Raw genomic sequence first — 23,194 nt, 5'->3', positions numbered from 1 at the left:
AGATTGTTGTAATGAGACATAAAACCAGTGTCTCTATTAAGTCCATGGTGGATAGTGTCTAGCAGAGTTATGAATTTAAGCTCCCACACTCATCTTTGAGAGTATTGTGCAGGTTTCCTTTGAGGATGAGCGCTGAGAGGTCAAATACAAAGTGATTGTTTTGTGAAAAGAGTTAGCCCACAAGTGATAAGGTAATTTATTTGTATTATCTGTAGTGCAGTAGAGTAGATTCTGTTAGGTAGTTTAGACCAATGGCATGGACGCCCTTAATGACAAGACCCAAGACCTTGAATTCGACCCTGTTTGCTGTGGAAAGCCAGTTCAGGACAAGGAGTACTGGGGTAAGGTGGTCTCGGTGAGTAGCACTGGCAAGTAAGCAAATTACTGCAATCTGGGCCAGTGGGAGCCTTTCTAAGGTCTTTGTTCTCATTCTTAAATACAGTGACTTCCAGCAATCCAGTTTGGAGGTCACGTGGCTCAGCCATGACCAAGTCACCATTTTGTAGAGTGGGGCTCAGCTTCCTGGCCAGCTGGAAACAGAAGATAGGTCAGTCAGTCACTGGGCTCTTTAAGGTGGCTGCTTGTCTTGTTATTAGAAGCTAGCATCAGCATCTGCAAATTAAATGTGAACATTTGTATGTGCTGCTAGCAGAGAATCACCACCAGGACCGTATTACATGGGAACCAAAGGAAAAACTGAGAACAAACACAGATCTGTACCTTCATGGTCTCCCCTGCTTTGCTGTCAGATGCACTTTCATTTCTAATTAAGTGTGGTAGGGGAAGAAGCTGGAGGAGGAGGAGGAAAGGGGAATCAATTTGTTGTTAGCACCATAACGGACAGGAAAACGTTTTGCGCTGACAGGAAATTTACATTACACAAATTCCTGCCCCAGTTCACTGGGTAGCTGACTCCATTTGACAGAAAGGAGCAATAGAGCTGTGCGGTTCTCTGCCCCCATTCTTCCCGGACACATGAGACATGCACAGAAGGTTTTAATAATGGTTAATCACACAAGGGAGAATGTTTGCCTTTCTTCTGTATGGGAAATCAGGCAGAGCCTTACTGCAACGGAAGCTGGACCCTTTGATCAATGTATGACATTTTAAGAAATTTGTAAGCACTACTGTGTAATCTGGGCTAAATACTGTAGAGTTTGGGATTTAAAAAAAATACAAGTAAGGAAAGAATTTAATGTTAGCATTTATCCATCAAGGTGACAACCACAATAATACATCTTTTTCCAAAGAACGTGAAAATTACACAGCAAATTAGGAAATGAAATATGTTGGAAGATGAAGAATTCATAGCCTAGTCAACTAGCATAAAAATAAGGGTTATGTAAGATGTGAGCATCTTAAAACATGGTCCTTAGTGTTTCCCAGAACCCCATGACAAAAAAAAAAAAAAAAGTGAGTCTCAACTCCAAATATTGGCACCTAAACTAGGGCATCACAACATTTGGGTGATCAAATTAAGCCTAGTTCTAAATGCCAGTTTGTGCATCTAAAATAGAAATTAGAGGCCTTCAGTTTAGATGCCTATTTTGAAAATAAAGGCCTGGAAAATTACTGATTATTACAGTAGTGTCCAAGAGCTGATAATGGGGCTCCATTATGCAAGGCACTGTACAGACATATTGTTAGAGATCGTCACATCTGCAAAATGTTCTGTCACACTTGTTCCCTGCGCAGGTTTGGACTCTGAGCACTGTGGCCTCTGGAGGAAAGTATATTTCATGTTGCTCTCAAATGGCTACCTACGCCAACCACGAAGCAGTGCTGATGAACTCCAGGGGGAGCTGTACACCAGTCCTCGTCTGCCAACTGAGGTTTTGGTTATGACTTCAATCCACTCACATATTCACCTAATGCACTTACACCTAGGGACTGTTCTCTTGAATTAACTAGCTTCCAGGACCTTTGCTCCTGCAAAGCAACTGTTCAGATGGGTTATAAAGAAAGGGATGGTCCCCGGTAGCTGAGTTAGGAATTTCGTTAAAGAACCTCTAGAGGGATTTAACATAGCATGCATCATAGCTCACACCATGCAGTATCAGTTGTATTCAAGGCTCCAGTCCTGAGTAATGGATGAGGTGAGTAGAAAACCAGCAAGAAGGAAAACTAGCAGCGTCCTTCTGTGATACGGTGGTTTTTTTAAATGCTTTTGTTCTGTGACCTACCTGAGAGGATTCCCCTGCCTGACAGTAGTAAATTCCCGATCAGCAGAAAACCTGCAACTGTACCACAATCGGCGGGACAGTGCAGTGCAGCCCAGATACCTGCAAGTGGCACTGTGAAGTGTGAAAATCCCTGCTGTTGCTAAGAAAAGGCCCAGGAATGGCAAAGCCTTGCCAGCCTCAGGGAAAGTAAATCGCAAGCCTGTTTAGTGTATTTGTTAAAAGATAGAGATAAATGGCAGTGGATTCAGAGAAGAGCAACAAAGAGACAATTAAGCTGGACAAGTTGATTTATGAGGAAAGATTAAAGGAGCTGAACACGAATAGCTTGGCTAAACAATGGCTAAAGGAGGGAAGAAATGTAGTGAGCATTGATGGTATCTGAAGCCTCCATTTGAAGGGGCTTTCCTCCTCACTGTTAGCTTGATTTGAGTCTTATGTACAGAAGCATCTGAACAGGTCAGGTCTAGCTGGCCTAAACACAGTAGCTCTTTATTACCGGTACAGAATGAGAGTGCGTCTAATATAGATTAAGATAAATAAGTGCTTTGAGGCAGCTGAGCTCTGCACTGGAGGTGGAGCAGGTAATGGTGTCACCTGAAGAAAAAGGTCCTGAAACCCTTTAATTTTTAATGAAAAGAAACAGAGACCCAGAGATAAAAATCATTGCCTTGGGGGAGGGAGAGAAAGGAAGATGTGGCTGAAGGAAGAAAGAGGGAGTTCAAAGGGCCTATTTCATCCAAAGCAGAATGATCTGTATGAAAAATGCCTCTTGCAATTAGACAAGTTAGAAGCTCCGCTCCGCCACTGTTTGAATTAGTAATTTGGTTATATTTTGCAATTTCTACACACGTTCTTCGCCTCGTTATCCCAGCTCCCCTGCCATCACTTAGCTTCACTGTAGCTTATTATTCATATAAATGTGCACTGCCACATTAAATGCTTCCGCACAGCAAAATAAAACCACAGAGGGTTCAGTCTGCTAGGAAATAACTGATTGACCAAAGATTACTCCCCCACCTGCTCTCATTATCTTGTGAAGAATACAAGCTTTCCAAAGAGTAGATTCTTTGTACATTAACCACTCGCCACAGTCACAACTGCTGAGCTAAGAAATCATACTTGGAATTCAACAAAAGTACTTAAGGGCAACCACATACCAGCCTCCTTTAGTGCCGATTCATTCATAGTTAATCCCTATTGGGACGCCAGTTAAAATCAGACTGATGTATGTACTTTGTCTCATCCCCCAGTTGAATCCCTTCATTGGCTTTTTGTCTCCTTCCATGTTATAGTCAGACTCTTCCAGAATTCTTTCACATAACATCCTCCTCCCCTTGCCATGTGCTGTGTCCAAGCAGTATAGCTTCAGCTTCATCTCTTCCACACCTTTATTCACGCTTCTCCCTATCCTTGGAAGAAACTCTTTCTCCCACAATCAGTGTCCCTTCCTCCTTCAGATCCTTCCCGCAAACAACCTTCTTTTTCCTAGCTTTCTGCCACTAATCTCTGCTCTGGTGCCCTCCGCTCCGATCTCTTATTGAGCTAAAATATGTAAATCCTATCATCGTAAACAAATAATCAAGTGTTTTATATGAAGCTAGCTAATTACTATCCCTCCTTCCCCCACCACCAGCTGGGCACTTGAGACCTTTTACTGCCATTACATTGATTCCCCCCTCCCCCCATCTTCTTCCCAATAAAGACCTTTGTTTAACAATAGCTTGGGAGTTGGTTGGGGGTCCACTGCAGTTGAACCTAGCCCAGTAGTCCCTGGAGTCTGTAAGAGAATACTCGAGAGTCATCTTGCAAGAGTGCTTTGCAGTTTGCCAGGGTTCACACTGCTGCCAGCTCACACCTGGCACAGTTCACAGTCATCACTGGCATGAATGAAAAGCCAGATGGACATACTAGTGGGAGAAATAAAGGCAGGTGGAATTTTTTGTTCTACTGTAACTAGAATATTAGTACAGGCATTATTACCTCTGCTTTTAGGGTGCTTTGGTAATTTTTACTGTATTTCTGTTCACCTCTTGATTGTGCTGTGTGGGAGCTGTTATATAATTACCAGTCCATTCCATGATTGCTTAGACCAGGACAGGACATACAGACAGACCCCCTATGTGCTGATACTACATACCATTACGCTATGTTTAGTCAGTCTGGGAACTCGGAAGCCATAGAGAAAAATAATTTTGGATCCATATTATAGAGCTTGGCCTGAACCACTAATATCAGATCCAGCTCCAATTTTTTGCAGTGTTTGAAGGGGCTTGGGTCCATCCTTGAGGTCTTTAAAGAAATGAGATATAGAATTGTCTCCTCCCACCACAAAAGTGGTACACCTCTGGGGTGGAACACCAATGTACACACAGAGTGTGACATAACAATTTCAGACAGGAGGTTGGAATGATCACAGGCTAGATAGAGTTCACCTCCTCTTCAGGTGGGTACTCCATGTTTTTCTATCACAAACTGAAAAATACTAAGTCTTACAGAGTAAGTTTAAATAGGCAGAATGTAATTGCTCAGATTTAGAATTTGGTCAGGACACAGGTTAACATTAATGCTAGAGCTGGACAAAAAATTGTCATCAACTTTTTTCCCCCTACGAAAAATGGCTTTTTGAAGGAAATAAACATTTTAATGGAAGATTTTTGTTTCCTACGAAATATTCTGATTTTTTTAGATGAAAAATAGAAAATCAAAAACTGGAAATATTTACTGAACAATGTGGGAGTTTTGTTTGTGTGTGCGCGTGTGTGTGTGTGTGTGTGTGTGTTTGAAATATGCATTGTTATTCATAGTGGCAAGTCATAGTGATTCATGACAATAACTTGTCATTGGGCCAGGGAAAGACAGCGAGAATGATTCTATCACCTGGTAGTTAGGGCACTCTCTTCAGGATATGCGCGACTCAAATTAAAGTCCCCGCTCCAATGAGTATTTAATTATTTATAAAAAGTGGAACAGCTTCAAGAGAAGAGATTGAGAAAGCCGCATAGCAAAACATCCCACCTCTCAGTGCACCATCCTACAGTGCGGGAGACCCAAGTTCAAATCCCTTCTCCATACCAGGTGGAGTGGGGACTTCGTCCTAGGTCTCCCACATCCCAGGTAAGTGCCCTGACCACTGGACTAAAGGAGCCATTTTGTGAGTCCTTTGCTTGTGTCAAAATGCCTGAAAGTTGAAACAAAACGTTTGGGGTCAAAATTAAATATTTTGTTCCAACGTTTCTGAAATGTTTTGTGATGCTGGCAGTCCTGGTGCCAGCTCATGCCAAGGCCCCTGGGCCTCACTGAACACTGACAAATGCCTAGCTGGAAACCAGTTGACACCAGACAAGCCACTGTGGAACACCAGTGGACAAAAGACTTTGTTGAGTGCTTCCCCCACACCCATGGATAGGGTACTTGCAGAAGTCCTCATCCCACCACAGCTTGAACATCGGGGGAAGGGCATACAAATTCCCTTCAAGGAGGAATTGTTATCACTATGCTGCTTGGAATTCAGAGAAGGCAATATTTCTAAGCATAAGCAAGGGATCCCCAAGATGCGTGGCTGGGTTAGCCCCTAAAAGATATATAGAGTTCGCTTATTATAGCAGCTACTATCACCTTTTGGAACCTAAGACTGTATCTTATTTGTGCACATATGCTTACTTGCTTTAACCATGTCAATAACTCTCTTATTTTTCTTAGTTAATAAATGTTTAGATAGCATTATAGGATTGGATAGAAGCATTGTCTTAGGTTTGAGATCTGAGGTACAATTGACCTGGGGTAAGTGACTGGTCCCTCAGGACTGGGATTAACCTGAATACTGTTGTGATTTTTGGTGTAGGGGACCATCTATCACAAAGGCAGGCTTGCTTGGGTAGCAAGATAGACTGGAATGCTCAAGGGGACTCTCTATGATTCCATGTTAAGGCTGTTATAGTGCGTTAGGCATTCACACTTGTTACTTGGTTGGTGAAATCTCATGATAGAATATACCACTACTTTGGGGTTTGTGCCCAGTTTCTTTAGTCTGCCCTGAGGTTGGCACTCAGGCTCTGGGGCTACTCTAAACAGTTTGACATGTTTCAACTCTCTTGGTTTGGTTGAAAGTATTTAGCGAACTTGACACAAACTCGCAAATGGTTTCAGTCAGTCCAAAACTGCATTATTCAGAGAATCAACTATTTGTCTGAAAAATGTTACCCAGCTCTAGATAAAATGTTTTGGCCTCAGATACTCAAAGTGCTGTGTTGGATTTTAGCCATTCTACTTCCCTTGAATCTGATGGCAGTCACACAACTAAACAGCCCATTCAAACATAACTCTGCCTCATTATGAGGGATACCCCCTCCATTTTACACCAAACTTTACATATAAATCCATCACTCCATCCTGTTAGTGGTCACAATTCGCATCTGAAATATAGAATTATAGAAAAGGATGGCACAGAAATGCCATTTTCAATTGTCCACAGATATTCTCTGTTATGCTGGGTCTTTCCTCCTGTTGGGTTCCACATTTGGTGCCTGGTGAATCAAGAGGCAGACTCATCCCCCTCTGAAAATATCTGATATAGTTAAGGCCTTGGTTTTCCGTTTTTATTTTGTTTAAAAATTCCCACAAATGTATCAGTGTTTATACAAAAAATTGAACGGATGAAAATCGATAAAAAACAAAAATGAAGGGCAAGGGTGGGTGTGGGCACAGGGCCACTCTGAAGGGCCAGGGTACGAGGGGTCTCTGTCTGGCAGGGAAAGTGGATGGAGGCTGTCGCCTGGCTCCCTGCCCATCTCGTTCCCCTACGGCACAACAGCAGCCACAAACTGGTAGTTACTCTCCTCTGCACACGCATGCTGTGCCATCCAGTGGGGACTCTGCAAGGAGGGAGCCAGGTGCACGGAGTTCTGGCACTTGCAAAATATAGGTAAAAATCAGTCTACGCTGAATACTTACTTCTTCAAAACGCAGGAGTTTTTCCGGGAAATTCAGTAACAAACAAAACCGAATGGCCTTAGATATGGTTTAAAGAGGGAAGAGAGATGACTGCAGAGATGAATTTCTTTGGTTGATAATCTCTCTAACACTCAGAACCCTACTTTGGATAAAATCCTGTCCTCAACATCATTTTGTTCCATGGCTTACTTAACTGAGTAACCATGCAGCATTCAGCCTGTTTAAGCCTTCTCACCCACCTTGTCTCTCTAATATCCTGGGACCAGCACAGCTACAACAGCACTGCAAATAAGCCTTCTCAGTCACTTTCAGTGATAAAGCCAAGCCAAAGAGTTTTGAAATGTCAGCATGGTCTTAACTGAGATTGAGACAATATTTATATTATGAATCTATGTAAGTAACTCCATGGTTAAGGCTGAATCTCCCGTTCCACTTTAAGGATAATTTTAAGCTGCCTCTAAGTGCACGTCTTCATGGAATCATAGAATATCAGGGTTGGAAGGGACCTCAGGAGGTCATCTAGTCCAACCCCCTGCTCAAAGCGGGACCAATCCCCAAATAAATCATCCCAGCCAGGGCTTTGTCAAGCCTGACCTTAAAAACCTCTAAGGAAGGAGATTCCACCACCTCCCTAGGTAACCCATTCCAGTGCTTCACCACCCTCCTAGTGAAAAAGTTTTTCCTAATATTCAATCTAAACCTCCCCCACTGCAACTTGAGACCATTGCTCCTTGTTCTGTCATCTGCTACCACTGAGAACAGTCTAGATCCATCCTCTTTGGAACCCCCTTTCAGGTAATTGAAAACAGCTATCAAATCCCCCCTCATTCTTCTCTTCTGCAGACTGAACAATCTCAGTTCCCCCAGCCTCTCCTCATAAGTCATGTGTTCTAGCCCCCTCATCATTTTTGTTGCCCTCCGCTGGATTCTTTCCAATTTTTCCATATCCTTCTTGTAGTGTAGCACTTTAACATGGCTTGTGTAGTCACAGCATAGCACTGGGAAAGAGCTCTCCCAGCGCTATAAAAAACTCACCTCCACGAAGGGAATAGTTTCCAGCACTGGGAGTGCGGCTCCCAGCACTGGTGCACTGTCTACACTGGCACTTTACAGCGCTGAAACTTGCAGCGCTCATTTTTTTTACACCCCTGAGCGAGAAAAAGTGCCAGTGTAGACAAGCCCTAACTTTACCCAAATGTAGCCAAACTGCTTAAAAATGATATGCATGGTCTTCTGCCAGGATGGAAGGCAACAGGAAATGATCTGGGATTTGAAGAATCCCCATGCCTGTGATTGCCCTGAACACGAAAGGGATATGAAGAATAGGTTGGGGGGAGAAGCTTGCAATTTTGGAAAAGCCATCGAAGGCAAAAGCCTGGTTCAACTGAATCTTGTAGTCTGTATTTGACATCAATGCTTGAGCCTCTGGCAGAAGTGGGGTTTGTGAGAGTCTACTGAAATGGAATAAAGCCGCAATCAGCCACTCCAGGGTGTGCAGTAGTAAATCTTTTGTTGCATGCCTCAGGTGCAATGTATGGGTCGTCAATCACCTAGGAAGTGCACTAATGTTACTATTATTTATATTATGGTAGTGCCTAGAGGCCTCAGTGAAGATAGGGACCCTATTATGCTATTTGCTCCCATAATAAGAGACATTCGGTGCCATGAAGAGCTTACAATCTCAATAGACAAGGCAAGACAAAAAGTGGGAGAAAGAGATCACTATTATTAGTTCCATTTTACATATAGGGAACTAAAGCACATGGAGATTAAGCTACTTGCTCAAGGTCATACAGGCAAACTGTGACAGAGGCAGGAGTTGAATCTAGGTGCCTCTCACGTCCCAAAACAATACCTTAACTACAAGTCCATCCTTCCTCACCAACAGATTACTAATACACATTCTGGAGTGCTTTACTCCTATGAAAGAGCCATACTCTAATTTTACACCCAATTGTTTTTAACTCAGGGAAATGTCTGCAATGTGCCCTTCCGCCATGACAACTAATTTCTAGTATCAAGTTAAGAGAAAATAGTAGGGAGCAAAAACCATTGTCTTCCTTTTCTCTGCTCTTTTGAACATGCTCATTGTTTGTTAATTTTTTTTTCTAACCCCTTCACTCTCTACTTTTAAGGCTCCCCATGTGTTTGGGCCTCTTCACACACCTTTCTCCTGAGAAGAATGGCTTCCCTATCAGCATCAGTTTGGGGCAATTTAAAACTGTTGCTTTCTCTCCAGCTCCTCACCCCAAACTTCCTCTCTTCATCACTCAGTCTCCACAGGAGTCTTTGTCCTGCCCATCATCATTTCCCCTCCCCACTGCATATCCGTTTCGCATAACGGGCTCAGGGATTTTTTCTATCTAGGTCTCTCTCCTCCTCCTTTTTGTGTGTAAGTGATTTGGGCATTGCGAGTTGGTGCATACCTGTGACATCATCCAAAAGGCCCAACCAGCATGGCTTGGGATAAGCAGTGTCCTAAGTCACACTCTATTAGGATCGTAGTGTGATACTATTACCTTGGTTGACACACTGAGGATTGAACTGGGGAGCTCCAGAGATAAAAAGCCTGAGCTGCTACAGCTGGAGCTAATGCCACATAGCTAAGGGCTGTAATAACTCATATCTTTTGTGGATCAGGCACAGAAAGGATCCCCATAACACACACGCATAGGGTTGCCAACTTTCTGATTGCAGAAAACCAAACACCCTTGCCCCACCCCTGCCCTGCCCCTAGGTCCCACCCCTTCTCCGAGGCCCCGCCCCCCACTCACTCCATCCCCAGTCCTTCAGTCACTCACTCTCCCCCACCCTCGCTCATTCGCTCATTTTCACTGGGCTGGGGCAGGGGTGCAGGAGTGGGTGAGGGCTCCAGCTGGGGGTGTGGCCTCTGGGGTGGGGCCAGAAATGAGAGGTTCCGATTGTGGGAGGGGGCTGTCTGGAGCTGCCAGGGTCCCTTTTCGACCGGGCATTCTGGTTGAAAACCGGACGCCTGGCAACCCTACACACGCACCAAAGGGTTACAATAGTATTTAAAGATGGAAAAGGCCTATTGGGACAATCATCTTGCATCATCATTTCCTTTATTGTACTCCAGGACTCCATGTTTTACCTCTTGTGCTCCCCACTGCCAGAGCCTTTCCTCCACTGCCTTCCCCCTGCCAGAGCCTTTCCCCGCTGCTGGAGTCTTTCACTGAGGCAGGGAAAGGCTCCGGCAGCTGGGAGGCAGCCGGAATCTACGCAGTTGAAAGTAGCAGTGGAGACGTGGGAGGCACTGGTTGGGCATGCAGACAGCAGTGCAGGGTATATAGCCTAGGGTTTTGGAGTGTCTCTACCCTACTCACCTAAGCTGTGCCTCAGTGTCTACATTGCTATTCATACCGGTGCTAGCTGGGCGTGCAACGTCTGTACTCTATACGCCACCACAAGTGTAGACGTAGCCTCAGAAAACCAGAGAAAGTGAAGCTATTGTTAAGTTCTCCCTGGTCTGTAAAGCAAACATCACATCTGCAGGCAGTTCTGTTGCGATTTGCTCCCTGGACCAGTATGGGTTATGATGATCACAGTAGAATCTCATTCCCAGGCCGAGAACTCCATGTGGCTCTCCACCAACTATCCCTAGCCAGCCTTCATTTAGTAAGTATCATGCATCAGCATAATAGCAGTAATAGAAATGTTCCACTTACTTTTTACTCAACAAGAATCTAGTTCTCCCATCAGGACGAAGTGCGAGACCTTGAGGACCTAGCCTTCATAAAGCAGGATGACAGAATCATTAATGCTCCATGTTTTCAGGCTTTTCTAAGTAAATTACAAGTTGCCATGGCAGTTCGTTAGTCCTCAGCCCAAGCAGTCGCCTTCTATTAAACAACAATGAAGGCAGAACAGAACAACACACATACACACTATGGCCATTCGTTTCAAAAATAAAATGATGACAAAGTTTCATCTATTTTTGCATGGAGAAGCTGCCCAGAGGTCAGATCCTAGAAAAGTCACTAAAAAGTTCTCCTTTCCCATGACTGAACCAATCCCAAATCTGCTGAAAGACTTAAATAAAAAAGGATTCAAAGTTCCACAGTCATCTATCCCACCGCCAACCCATTACTGGATAATGTGCCTATTTGAAGAGCATGGAAACTAGTGATGGATGAGACCTTTTAGGCCATTGAGTACAATGCCCAGCCAAGAAAGGATTGTTCCCATAGAGAACCAAAGCTGTTTCCTCGGACAGGTTCCTCAGGAAATAGGGCCTCTTCTAGCAGACATCTAGAAGCACAGCTGCCTCCAAAAGCAATTTTATGTAACTGAAAGAAGCTACTAAGAAGAGGCCACGTGGAGGAAAAGCTGATAGGCCTGGGGGGAGGGGAGGGTTGATTTTTTGTTTTTTTCCATTAAATCAAGAGATCATCATAATGTTCATGTAGAAAATGAACCTTTTTAATCATCAGTTGGGTCCCAATTCAGCAAAATACTTAAGCATTTACTTAACTTTAAGCTTGTGAGTCATCCCAGGCCTAATCAGAAAGGAATTTAAGGGTTTGCCTATCTTCAGTGGCATTTAAACACCGATTTAACATTAAGCACACATTTATGTGGTTTCCTGAATAGAAATGGGAATACTCATTGCTTAAAGTTAAGCACATACTTGAGTGCTCTGCTGATCTAGGGCTTAGGTCTTGAAGCTGCCAGGGACCTGGAATAGGGAACCAAATTGAGGATGGTGGAGGAAATAGGGAGACAAGAAGGAAACTGCAAGGTCAAAAGGAACAAAGAAAGAGCCCTTGAGGATAGAATGGGAAATTTAGAGAAAGGAGGAGGCCAGGAGCAAAGAAATCCTTACAAATAATTATGACAAAAACAACAATGACCCCAAACACTCTAGCAGCACTGATTGTAGACTGTAATCTTATGTAGCATTATACGAAAGAGTTTAAACCTCTTGTTAAAACTGAAATACAATCTTTAGTCTTGTTTGCACACCTCCTTGCTTGTTGCCACCGGCTAACAGCTTAGAGGTATTTTAAAGTAAGAGCTGCACTAAATCGTTTGTGACGTGGTCTGGTTAAAGGTGCTATGCTCAGAAAGTGGCCCCAACACATGCATTTTCTGCTTGACCTGAATTTACTTGCCTTTTCTCTCTTTCATTTTTTTGTAATCCAGTGGTGGGGAGCTGCACACTGGGAAAACCCACCTTCCACACTGTACCATTATCTAAACCTGGCACCGAACCAAACTTTAATATTTCAGTCTTACCGGTTTTCAGGTTTGGAATGTTTTTATGTTGGAGGATTTTCATCTGTTCCCTGACTCGGCTAATGGAATCCTAATGTACATGAGAGATTGCTATCTAATCTGACTGCCAATTACTTGCTTGTTTCAGTCATCTTCTACATACAAGATAACTTGTACTATTTCCATTGCAGCTAAGTTATGCCTATAGGAGTTTCATATAAAATGCAAAGGATATAACATGATACTCAGAGGACTGAGAAATGATCCTATTATGCTGACCTGAGATAATACAGGACCCTCCTGATGGCTGGAATAATTACAATAAACTACTCAAGCAGGGATAAAAACTGGAGTTAGACAGCAAGTTAGATGAAACCTGTAATTATTAACTTACAACTTGAAACCAGATTCAATCAACATAACTCTAGATGCCTAAGAGGAATTTAACAATAAAATATGGAAGTAGAGAATGGTCTGAAGCCAGTATAGTAGCTGGGTTGAACTTCCATGACCTGCTATTTAAAAAAACTAAAGCTACCTGTGATGATGTTCAATGATCACTCTGGGCCAAAAGTATTTGAAAGAGATTCTCTTTATTCAGTAATGCAGATCCCACTGTGTCTGTGAATCAGAACAGGGGCTTCTGCAACATTTCTCCCCCACACTTCCTGTCTGGGAAGTTAAAGCACATTTCCCAATACCACACCTGTTTTACCTCATCTTTAGAATATGAATTGGACTCTGCTCCCTTTGAACTCAATAGAAAACCTCCCATGGACAAGTTAGAGGACAGCAGTGTATAAACGCTGGGGATGGGAGGATTTTGTAGGAGTGGGTGTGATCATCACCGAATCACAAGCCAAAGATGTCAGTGATGGGAAACACCTATTAGTAGAGCCCTGTGTTTATTGCAAATACGAAATAACATGAAATAAAATGAAAAAAACATATAAAATTGAATAAAACAAAAAACTCACCCCACAGCAGCAACTTCACAGCTCCTGTCCCGCGGGGCTGGGCCCAGCTCCCCTCACTGGGTATTGCGACCTGGCACGCAGGGTTGCAGCACCACTCAGGTTTGACCCAGTTTCCCGTCCATCATCATGATGGGGGCGGCAGCTGGGCCAAATCTGAGCAGCGCTGCAACACCATGCGCCAGGTTACAACACTCAGAGTAGGGAGTCAGCCCAGCCCTGCGGGACAGGAGCCGCTACTGGAAGCTGAGTGTAGGACAGGCTCACACTGGTGACAGGAGCCAACCCCACCCCACTCACCCCCGCATGTGGATAAAATGAAACAACACAAAATTCCCAAACAAGAAAACAAACAATTATAAAAATGAAAACATGTCACAGGGCTCTCCTTATTACGTCACCTCACTCCCCCAGTTCTGGCAGCACAGGGTTGTTCCATTTAGCATATTCCGGGTTACAATGTTATCTATCACGAACCTTGCAACAGCAAAGAGGAGGCCGAGGTTTCTGCCAATAACCTCACTGTACCATTTCTTTGGAGCCTACAATCATTGTCACCCTTTGGTTACCCCATCAGTTAATCCCTTGGCAGGTTTCTCAGGAATTGCTAAAAGCAGGAGACATTCCTCTCCGTTCAGCTCTCCCCAAGCTTTGGAACCAGAGCCAAACCTGGCTGACCTGTCATCAAAGCTATTGAAGTTTGTCAAATGAGAAACGTCTCAGTAATATGATATTCCACCCGCACGTCCATCCCAACCTTTACATCAACATGCTCAGTTTCACAGTCCCTTTTGGAGCAGGTCAGTGGTTCCACATCACCGTTGGCAGAAGACTGCCCCCGCCTCATTCTATGGATGAGCAGGAAGAGTGATAGAATTCAGGCTGCAGGATCACACACAGCAGTGCAGCATGACATGCATCATCACTAAAAGCCAAATCCCGAAGTCCTTCCCCACCCAATATTTACTCTGGCAAAACTCCTTGTGAAGTCAAACTGGAGTTTTGCCTGAGTCACGCATGTATCTTGCCATGTATCCTCTTTGGCCCTAACAAAGGATTGCATCATAGAAATGTAGGATGGGAAAGAACCTTGATAGGTCATCTAGTCCAGTCCCCTGCACTGAGGAAGGACTAAGCATTATCTAGACCATGCCTGATGGGTGTTTGTCTAACCTGTTCTTAAAAACTCCAGTGATGGAGATTCCACAAGGCAATTTGTTCCAGTGCTTAACTACCCTGACAGTTAGGAAGTTTTTCCTAATGTCTAACCTAAATCTCCCTTCCTGCAATTTAAGCCCATTATTTCTTGTCCTGTCCTCAGTGAGTAAAGAGAACAATTTATCACCCTCCTCTTTATAACAACCTTTTACATACTGAAAGACTGTTATCATATGCCTCCTCAGTCTTCTCTTCTCCAGACTAAACAAAGCAAAGCAAAGTTTTCAATCTTTCCTTGTAGGTCATGTTTTTTAGACCTTTAATCATTTTTGTTGCTCTCCTCTGGACTTTCTCCAGTTTGTCCACATCTTTCACAAAGTGTGGTGCGCCGAACTGGACACAATACTACAGGTCGTGTCAGTGCTGAGTAAAGTGGAAGAATTACTTCTTGTGTCTTGCTTACAACATCCCAGAATGTTGTTAGCTTTTTTGTTGCAATAATATTACATTGTTGACTCATGTTTAGTTTGTGATCCACTATAACCCCAGATTCTTTTCTGCGGTACTCCTTCCTAGGCAGTCAGTTCCCATTTTGTATTTGTGCAACTGATGATCCTTCCTTAGTGTAGTACTTTGCAAATGTCCTTATTGAATTTCATCCTGTTTATGTCAGGAAAATTATGATACTATATTTTAGCCTAGTTTAAAACCCTAATCATGTACACTTCTATAACATTTTTTACCCTGAAACATCCTAAAGTGCTTCACAAGCTATGGACACATGCAACAGCACTGATATGCAGCCAGATCTTGGTTAAGGGCAGTAGCCAAAGCACACCAATGCAGGATGAGGAGATTTTAGTGAAGGGCTCCTGGGCAAATATCTGCTTTTATAAAAAGTACCAGGGGTTATTTAACAGTTACATAGAGAAAACAGGCTCCCAGATTTTTTAAGAGTTCATCTGAAAGACCTACACACAACAAACTGCATAACAACCAACTGATCACCTCAGTCATGTGAAAGGCTGCGATGGCCCTAGGGAACCTAGAGTTCCAACTTGATGTTTAGACCAATATGCCACCATCTCCAGTAGTTGTACCTAATGGTTGAGCATCCTCAGTTCTCTTGGACTCTGCTTTCCCATGCTGCAAAAAGCAGAGTCATTCTTCTGTCTCATGAGAACCCAGCCTGAGCTAAAGTGCTTAAACACCATTATATTAAAGCTTCCTTATGGTCCCCTCCCCGGCTCTTAGTCTCCTCCCTAGTTATCCACACCTCATTTTTCTGAAGCCTCCCTGTTATCTGAAGCAGAGTTATGTCCTTTAAGTTCAGCTGAAAATGCCTCCCTGTTTTAGATAACATGATGTGAGGGACTCAGTAACTGAGTGTGCGCTGTATATAAATCCCTGGAAGAGACCCCACAAAGGAGTCCAAGATTCACACAGGGGAAACAGCCCAAAACAACAGGTTTATGAGTCACTTTGCCAGTCAAGACACACCCCCTTCCATTCCTAGTGATAAGTTTCTTTACAGAAAAGCAAGGCAACTATCATAAATGGAGAAACAAGACGTTCAGCTTTTTGGAAAGCTGAACTGAAGGATTACCCAATTGCACTGCATCCAAACTAGAGAGACAAGGTGGATGAGGTAATATCCTTTATTCAACTTCTCTTGGTGAGAGAGACAAACTTTCAAGCCGCACAGAGCTCTTCTTCAGGCCTGGGAAAGGTACTCTGAGCATCACAGCTAAATGCAAGGTGGAACAGATGGTTTAGCATAAGTAGTTAACTCATATTCTAAGTCTAAGGGACCATTCAAGGTAGAGTGGCCCATTAAGACCTCTTCAGTCACAGGACAAAAAGAGGGGGTTATATATAATATATGAAGATATACAGATTGCTTCACCATGAAGCCAATGATATACATTGATGATATTTTCATCCTCTGGCCAGACGACTTAAAACTCCCTCATAGATTTCCACCACAACTTCAACAACCACCACACATCCATTAAACTCTCTCTGTAACACTCCCACACTAGCATCAACTTCTGTTATCTACAGCCAGGCACTCAGATACCACAGAATGCGCTCCCAGGATAAAGTCCGGGATATACATCTTAACACGCTTAAAACAACCTTCACCAAACAAGGACACTCCACCAGAAAAGTAGATCGCATGATGGAATGTGTCACCCAAATACCTGAGAGAACCTGCTTCAATACAGAAATAAAACCACCTCCAACCGCACACCTGTAGTTAACTATCAGGGGGTAGCCATGTTTCTGAAGAAGTGGTTTTTTACCCACGAAAGCTTATGCCCAAATAAATCTGTTAGTCTTTAAGGTGCCACCGGACACCTGTAGTTGTCACCTACCACCCCACATCGGAACCCATACTGGGTATCATCAAACAACTACAACCCATATTCAATGGGGATCCCAACATAAAAGAAATCTTTCCTGAACCCCCTTTCCTGGCCTTCAAACAACCCCCTAGCCTCTCTGAGCTCATCTTCAGAAGCAAGCTCCCCAGAGACCAGGACATACCAACTCAAAGCAGCACCAGACCCTGCCAGAACAACAGATGCAAAACCTGCAGACATATCTCCATTGCTACAATGATCAACACCCCCCACAACACATCTTTCAAAATCCATGGATACTACACATGCCTATCACAACATGTGGTGTACCTCATCCAGTGCACTAAATGCACCAATAGCAACTGTGTGGGTGAAACCAAACAATCACTATGTTCTCGAATGAACTCACAGAAAAAAAGGATAAAAGACAAAAACACCACATCACCTGTGGGTGAACACTTTTCATAATGTGATCACTGACTTATCAGCCCCCATCCTCAAAGGAAACCTGCACAACACTTTAAAAAGATGAGCCTGGGAGCTTAAATTCATAACTCTGCTAGACATTAAAAATCATGGACTGAAAAGAGACACTGGATTTATGGTTTATCACAACAATCTGTAACCCACTAACCCCCTCCTTTTATCCTATGACTGCAGAAGTGTTAACCGGCCACTCTACTTTGAATGGTCCCTTAGAATATGTGCTTCCTACTTATGCTAAATAATCAATTCCACCTTGCATTTAGCTGTGATGCTCGGCCTTTCCCAGGCCTGAAGAAGACTCTGTGCGGCTTGAAAGGTAGTCTCTCTCACCAAGAGAAGTTGGTTGAATAAAGGATATTACCTCATCCACCTTGTCTCTCTAATAATCCTGGGACCAACACAGTTACAACTGTACTGCATACTTCATCCAAACTGTAATTGTTCCCTAAATATCACAGACTTGAAGCTTTCCCCTCCCTCACCCCCATTATCATCAAAACTCACTTCTCTCAATAGCAGGAAAGTGGATTTAGTTATTGGTGGTGGGGTTTTGTTTTGGCTATTTGGTTTTGTTTGATTGGTTTAAAGACTTGAGCTGTAGGTAAAACCAAAAGCAAACTGAGTCACAGACCCAACCCAATGGCTCTAGGGAGGTCTCAGATCACCCTGTTGCTGACCAGTGTGTGTTGACATGGTCGAGAATGAAGCAGAGCTCACCAGTTAACGAACAGAAAGTGCCATTTTGATCTTCCCAACCACTGTATGTTTCCTGCTCCATTTAGGATATGACGGTGACGTTACACTCCATATTCTTTATGAAAATATGCTTATGATATGGATATGACATAACTGAGATATACTTTATGCAAGATGGCTCCTGTAAGATATCATTGGAAAGGTTATGATTTACTGAATGTGATTATCCAATTTGTATGCCTGTATCATTTCTGTATTTGAAGTTAGGAATATGGACTATGTAACAATTACAACTGGGTGTGTATTGGGAAGACACCCACCAGATGACAGGCCATCAACTTTGATAGGCCATTAGGGAGGAACAACAAGATTGTAAAGATATTAAGCTCTCTCCTTCCTGGGAGGCGTCCTACGTCATACCTGTGACGAGGGCCGGCTCCAGGGTTTTGGCCGCCCCAAGCAGCCAAAACCAAAACCAAAAAAAAAAAAAGACGCGATCGCGATCTGCGGCGGCAATTCGGCGGGAGATCCTTCACTCCCAGGCGGAGTGAGGGACCGTCCGCCGAATTGCCGCCGAATACCTGGAACTGCCGCCCCTGTCCGGAACGGCCGCCCCAAGCACCTGCTTGAGAAGCTGGTGCCTGGAGCCGGCCCTGACTGTGACACTACTAGGTCAGGAGGTCTTGTCACCTCATATTAAATATTATCTTGGACTTCTTGTAACTTTCCACTAAAGGGGAAGGGGGGGGTCAAGTTTGGGAAACAAAGGATTCCCGCCTTATGTAAATCTTATTTAAGGGTGGGGAGGAAGGCAAATGGGACTCTCCTCCACTGCCTACCCAAGAAGAAGGACTGCTGAAAGAACCTGAAGGGACAAAGGAATTAACCTGAAGGGAAAGGCAGGGGTGAGTCCAGACTGAGACAGGGGTCCAGTCTGTAAGAAGAAATAACTGGAATTCTGAGCTATAGAAATTCTGCATCTTGCCTAATTCAACATTTAGGGTGAGAAAATATATTTTTCAGAGGGGTAGCCATGTTAGCGAAAACAACGAGGAGTCCTTGTGGCACCTTAGAGACTAACAAATTTATTTGGGCATAAGCTTTCGTGGGCTATAACCCACTTCATCAGATGCATGGAGTGAAAAATACAGTAGGCAGGTATAAATATAAAGCACATGAAAAGATGGGAGTTGCCTTACCAAGTGGGGGGTCAGTGCTAATGAGGCCAATTCAATTAGGGTGGATGTGGCCATTCCCAACACTTGACAAGAATATCAACAGAGGGGAAATTATTTTTTGTAGTGACCCAGCCACTCCCACTCTTTATTCAGGCCTAATTTGATGATGTCCAGTGTACAAATACAAATATAGTGACCCCCCACACTTGGTAAGGCAACTCCCATCTTTTCATGTGCTGTATATTTATACCTGTCTACTGTATTTTCCACTCCATGCATCTGATGAAGTGGGTTATAGCCCATGAAAGCTTATGCTCAAATAAATTTGTTAGTCTCTAAGGTGCCACAAGGACTCCTTGTTGTTTTTAAATTATATTTTGTAACCAGTTTCTTTAGTGAATCAAGCTTAGTTTGCATGTTTTATTTGTTTAGTAATCTACTTTGTTCTGTTTGTTATCTCTTTAACCACTTATAATCTACCTTTTATAGTTAATAAATTTGTGTTGTTTATTAATAAACCCAGTTTCTGTAATTTCTAACTGGGGGGGGGCAAGAAGTTGTGCATATCTTCCTCCACATTGAGGGAGGGGGTGAATATATGAACTTACATTGTATAGATTTCGCTACAGTGCAAGACAATATATCTTTGGGTCTGCACTCCAAGGGAGGTGGACACCTGAGTGCTGGGGCAAGTCCCTTAAGCTGAGTCTTCCCAGAGCTGATCTCAGTGTCTATGTCGTTCTGCAGCTGGGTGTGGCCATGCCCATGTGTATGCTGGAGGAGTCTTAAGAGTCTGGCTCAGCAAGACAGGTAAAAAGGGGGCCCATGCTGGCAAAACAGGTGGGCTCAGTGGTATCTCAGCACATCAGATGGCATCTTAAAGGGGGCAACCTGTCACAGTAACTAGCAACTGGGAATACAGGATCCGATTCAAAGCTTGTTAAAAAGAACGACTCCCATTGACGCTAGTGTGCTTTGGATCAGGCCCATAATGCAGGGGCCCAGCAATGTGGCATGTGCATCAGGAAGAGATTTCCATTTGGAAGTGCATCTCCTGGGTTCATTTTGATTTGTATTTGGATTTCAGGCTAATGTTTGTTGCATCACATCAGACTCTGTTCCATCACCATAATAAGGCTCTCCCTACTGGTCTCGAAGATAGCTAATACAGTCACAGGGCACTCCCCAGTAGGAAAATTCACCGTGCTGTGTCAACATCCACTCTGCTTCTGCTACCTCCATTCAAAATACACTTCCCTGTCTTCTACTGCCAAAGGAAGCAAGAGACTTATAAACAACCTCCCTTAGCAAATTGCCCCTACACAAATCATTCCCAAATGTTATGAATCAGAAAAATTCCATCACTGGACAAAGATGGACCTGATGCTGCTTTGAGACCACAGAAACATGGGGAGGAATAGTTATTGCTCTACCGCGAAACCCTAATGCCTGGTTAAGTAGAACCACAATGTACATCTAATGCTATGACACATGGAACCATATAGAGTCTATGTAATAGTTACCACTGATCACACTACTTTGGATGGCAAATACCCCAAGGTTTGTTTGAGGATGTTTGGATGTTTTTCCATTAACTCGGTGGGTGCTAATGGAGCAACATATTTCTTATTTTTTTGTTTAAAATGATAGACACTGAGAACCAAACAGAGACCCTACTTGAGACCAAAATCTTGTTGCAAGCAAATACAACAATATGCCAGTGTCTCCACGCAGAATGGGAGCATCAGCAGAGTTATCCCTTTACCAAAGCTCAGACGGCGGGATGGTGATGGATGAATTAAAAAACATTCTTTCCAGAAATTCTGCTTTTCATATCAATCTGCTGACAGGAAGAACTCAGCATTAAACTATCCACAGAAGCTGCCAGGCCCCTAGTTAGTCTACATTCCTAAACAGGGTTGCCATACACTGCACAATCAGCTTGGTGAATGACAAACTTCCATGCATTGTCACAATAGGTTGACCTCTTAGTTCATGAATCAGAACAAAGGCATCACATGGAGAGGGCACATGGGGGGTCATGTGCCCCCTCAGATATAACTGCTTTGCTTGTACTAAGCATGCTTACAGGGACTGAGCATGCTCAGTAACATCTGCTGAAGCCGCTGCCCTCACTCTGCCCTTACTTGTGCCCCTCCCCCCACTATCGGCAGGTACAGGTCGTCTCTGAACCAGCATGTTTCCCAAAAGAATGTTAAAGAAGCTTACCACAGGTGTAGATAACATTGAGGTGCTTGTGGACACCTGGGTAACAAGGATCACCGAATTCATAGGTGCTGGCATACACACTGCAGCTTCTTTTTCCATGGCAGCGTCTGGTCATGAGCTGGAGAGCCGTGGCTGACTGACACTCTGAAAGGGAAAAAGATAGGGAACAATTCTGAATGCACGCCATCCTTGTCAGAACCTTTGGGAGAAAACCTATCAAATGTAGGCTAGGAACAACAGATCAGCACTCTGACATTGATGTGAAATATTTCAAGGCCTCCAAGCCTGCACCGTTAAGAGGATACAACTCTAAACTCATCAGTTCAAAATCATGGGCTAGATAAGAGGTGACCAAACTACTGCAGGTGGGAGGGGAAAAGAGATCAGGAACCTTCTTTCTCATTGACATAAACAAGGTTACAAAAGAGGCAGGTTTGTTTCCAGAGGGGAAAAAATGACCCATTAAAGAGATAATAATAATACCTAGATCCTACAGACCACTATACTTCTACAGATTTCAAAGCATTTTACAAAGGAGGTCAGTTTTATTATCCCCATTTTACAGATGGGGAAACTGAGACACGAGATCTATGAAGTGGCTTGCCCAACATCACTCAGCAGAGCAGTGGCAGCACTGGGAATAGAAGCCAGGTCTCCTAAGGGACAATTCAGTGCTCAATCCACTACAGACACATGCCACACTATAGGCTAACCTAAGAGAATGTCACATGACCAGAGTGCACATGAATTCTAAGGACTTTGGATCATCTTGTGGAATTCCCATGTATCTATGTTCGGTTTTTATAATGGCACCCTGTGATTGGGCACGAGCCACCACTGCGGCGCCTTCTGCTGGCCATCCTGGGAATTAGCTCTGGTTCGCTGATGCGTCCTCATCTAGAGGCATCTCTCCACCGTCGCTTCTGTCGTCAGGACCCGTGTCGCTCTCAGGACTGTGGTGTCCTCTTCTGGACACAGCCCTCTGGCCGTGCTCCTTTCAATTCTCTCCCCCCTCTTCCGATGGGGGGGCCGGCAGTCCTCTGTCCAGCCTCTTGCCTCAGTGGCAGGCTGCAGTCCAGGGTCTAGCCGTGTGCGTCAGTGGAAACTGGGGCCGAAGGAGGGAAGGGGGAGGGCACTGCATCACCTCCAATCCCCGCCGTCTTTTTCCCTGAGCCATTTCCCTGCAGCTCTAGCACCTTCTCTGCCCTTGTATCAGGGCCCCAGACTGGAAGTGGTCAGCCGGGACCTCACTCATGCTCCCCTGACCTACCCAGTGCTGCTCTGACCATGGTGCTGTCTCTTCTCTCTCCTTCAGGGCACCCAGTGCTCCCTCCTCAAACTCTAGGAAGTGGCTGAAGCTTCTCTGTTCAGCAGCCCTTCTTATATGGCCCAGCCTGGCCCTGATGGGTTAGAGAGAAAACCATTCCCCCGCTGGCTGTCTCTACAAGCCCTTTCCTAATTGGCTGCCTCCTGCGCAGCCTCCCCGGGGCTGCTTTAACTCCTCTTCTGCCAGTGTGGGGCAGACGCCCCATCACACACCCCCATGACAGCAGTATCTGAGTGCCTTCCATATCAATAGCAATAGCGAACTCCCCAGTAGACTTCATGGTGTCTCTGATTCTCCACTTTTTTGAAAGGGCGGACATGGAAACTCTGCTTGGGGTCCTTCTTTCATTGGTTTATTTTAGTTGGCTGGTTGACGTTTTTTTGTTTGTGAGGGGAATTGGGGTAGATTTCCA

General features: G+C 44.1%; 1 protein-coding gene across 1 annotated transcript in view; it reads right to left on the bottom strand.

The window, feature by feature from the left end:
* EVA1A (eva-1 homolog A, regulator of programmed cell death) overlaps positions 1 to 23,194 on the bottom strand; it is a 307,412-nt gene that overhangs the window by 120,207 nt on the left and 164,011 nt on the right. The window contains exon 5 of the mRNA XM_026653233.1: positions 21,456 to 21,599. Within this exon, the coding sequence (XP_026509018.1) occupies positions 21,456 to 21,599 (144 nt within the window). The remainder of the gene's footprint in view (positions 1 to 21,455; positions 21,600 to 23,194) is intronic.

This window comes from Terrapene carolina, unplaced genomic scaffold (genome assembly GCF_002925995.2).
Source record: "Terrapene carolina triunguis isolate 2854851 unplaced genomic scaffold, T_m_triunguis-2.0 Scaffold42, whole genome shotgun sequence".
Taxonomy (NCBI): domain Eukaryota; kingdom Metazoa; phylum Chordata; order Testudines; family Emydidae; genus Terrapene; species Terrapene triunguis.
The sequence above is the reverse complement of the archived record's forward strand: the minus strand, read 5'-3'. Positions and strand labels throughout refer to the sequence as shown.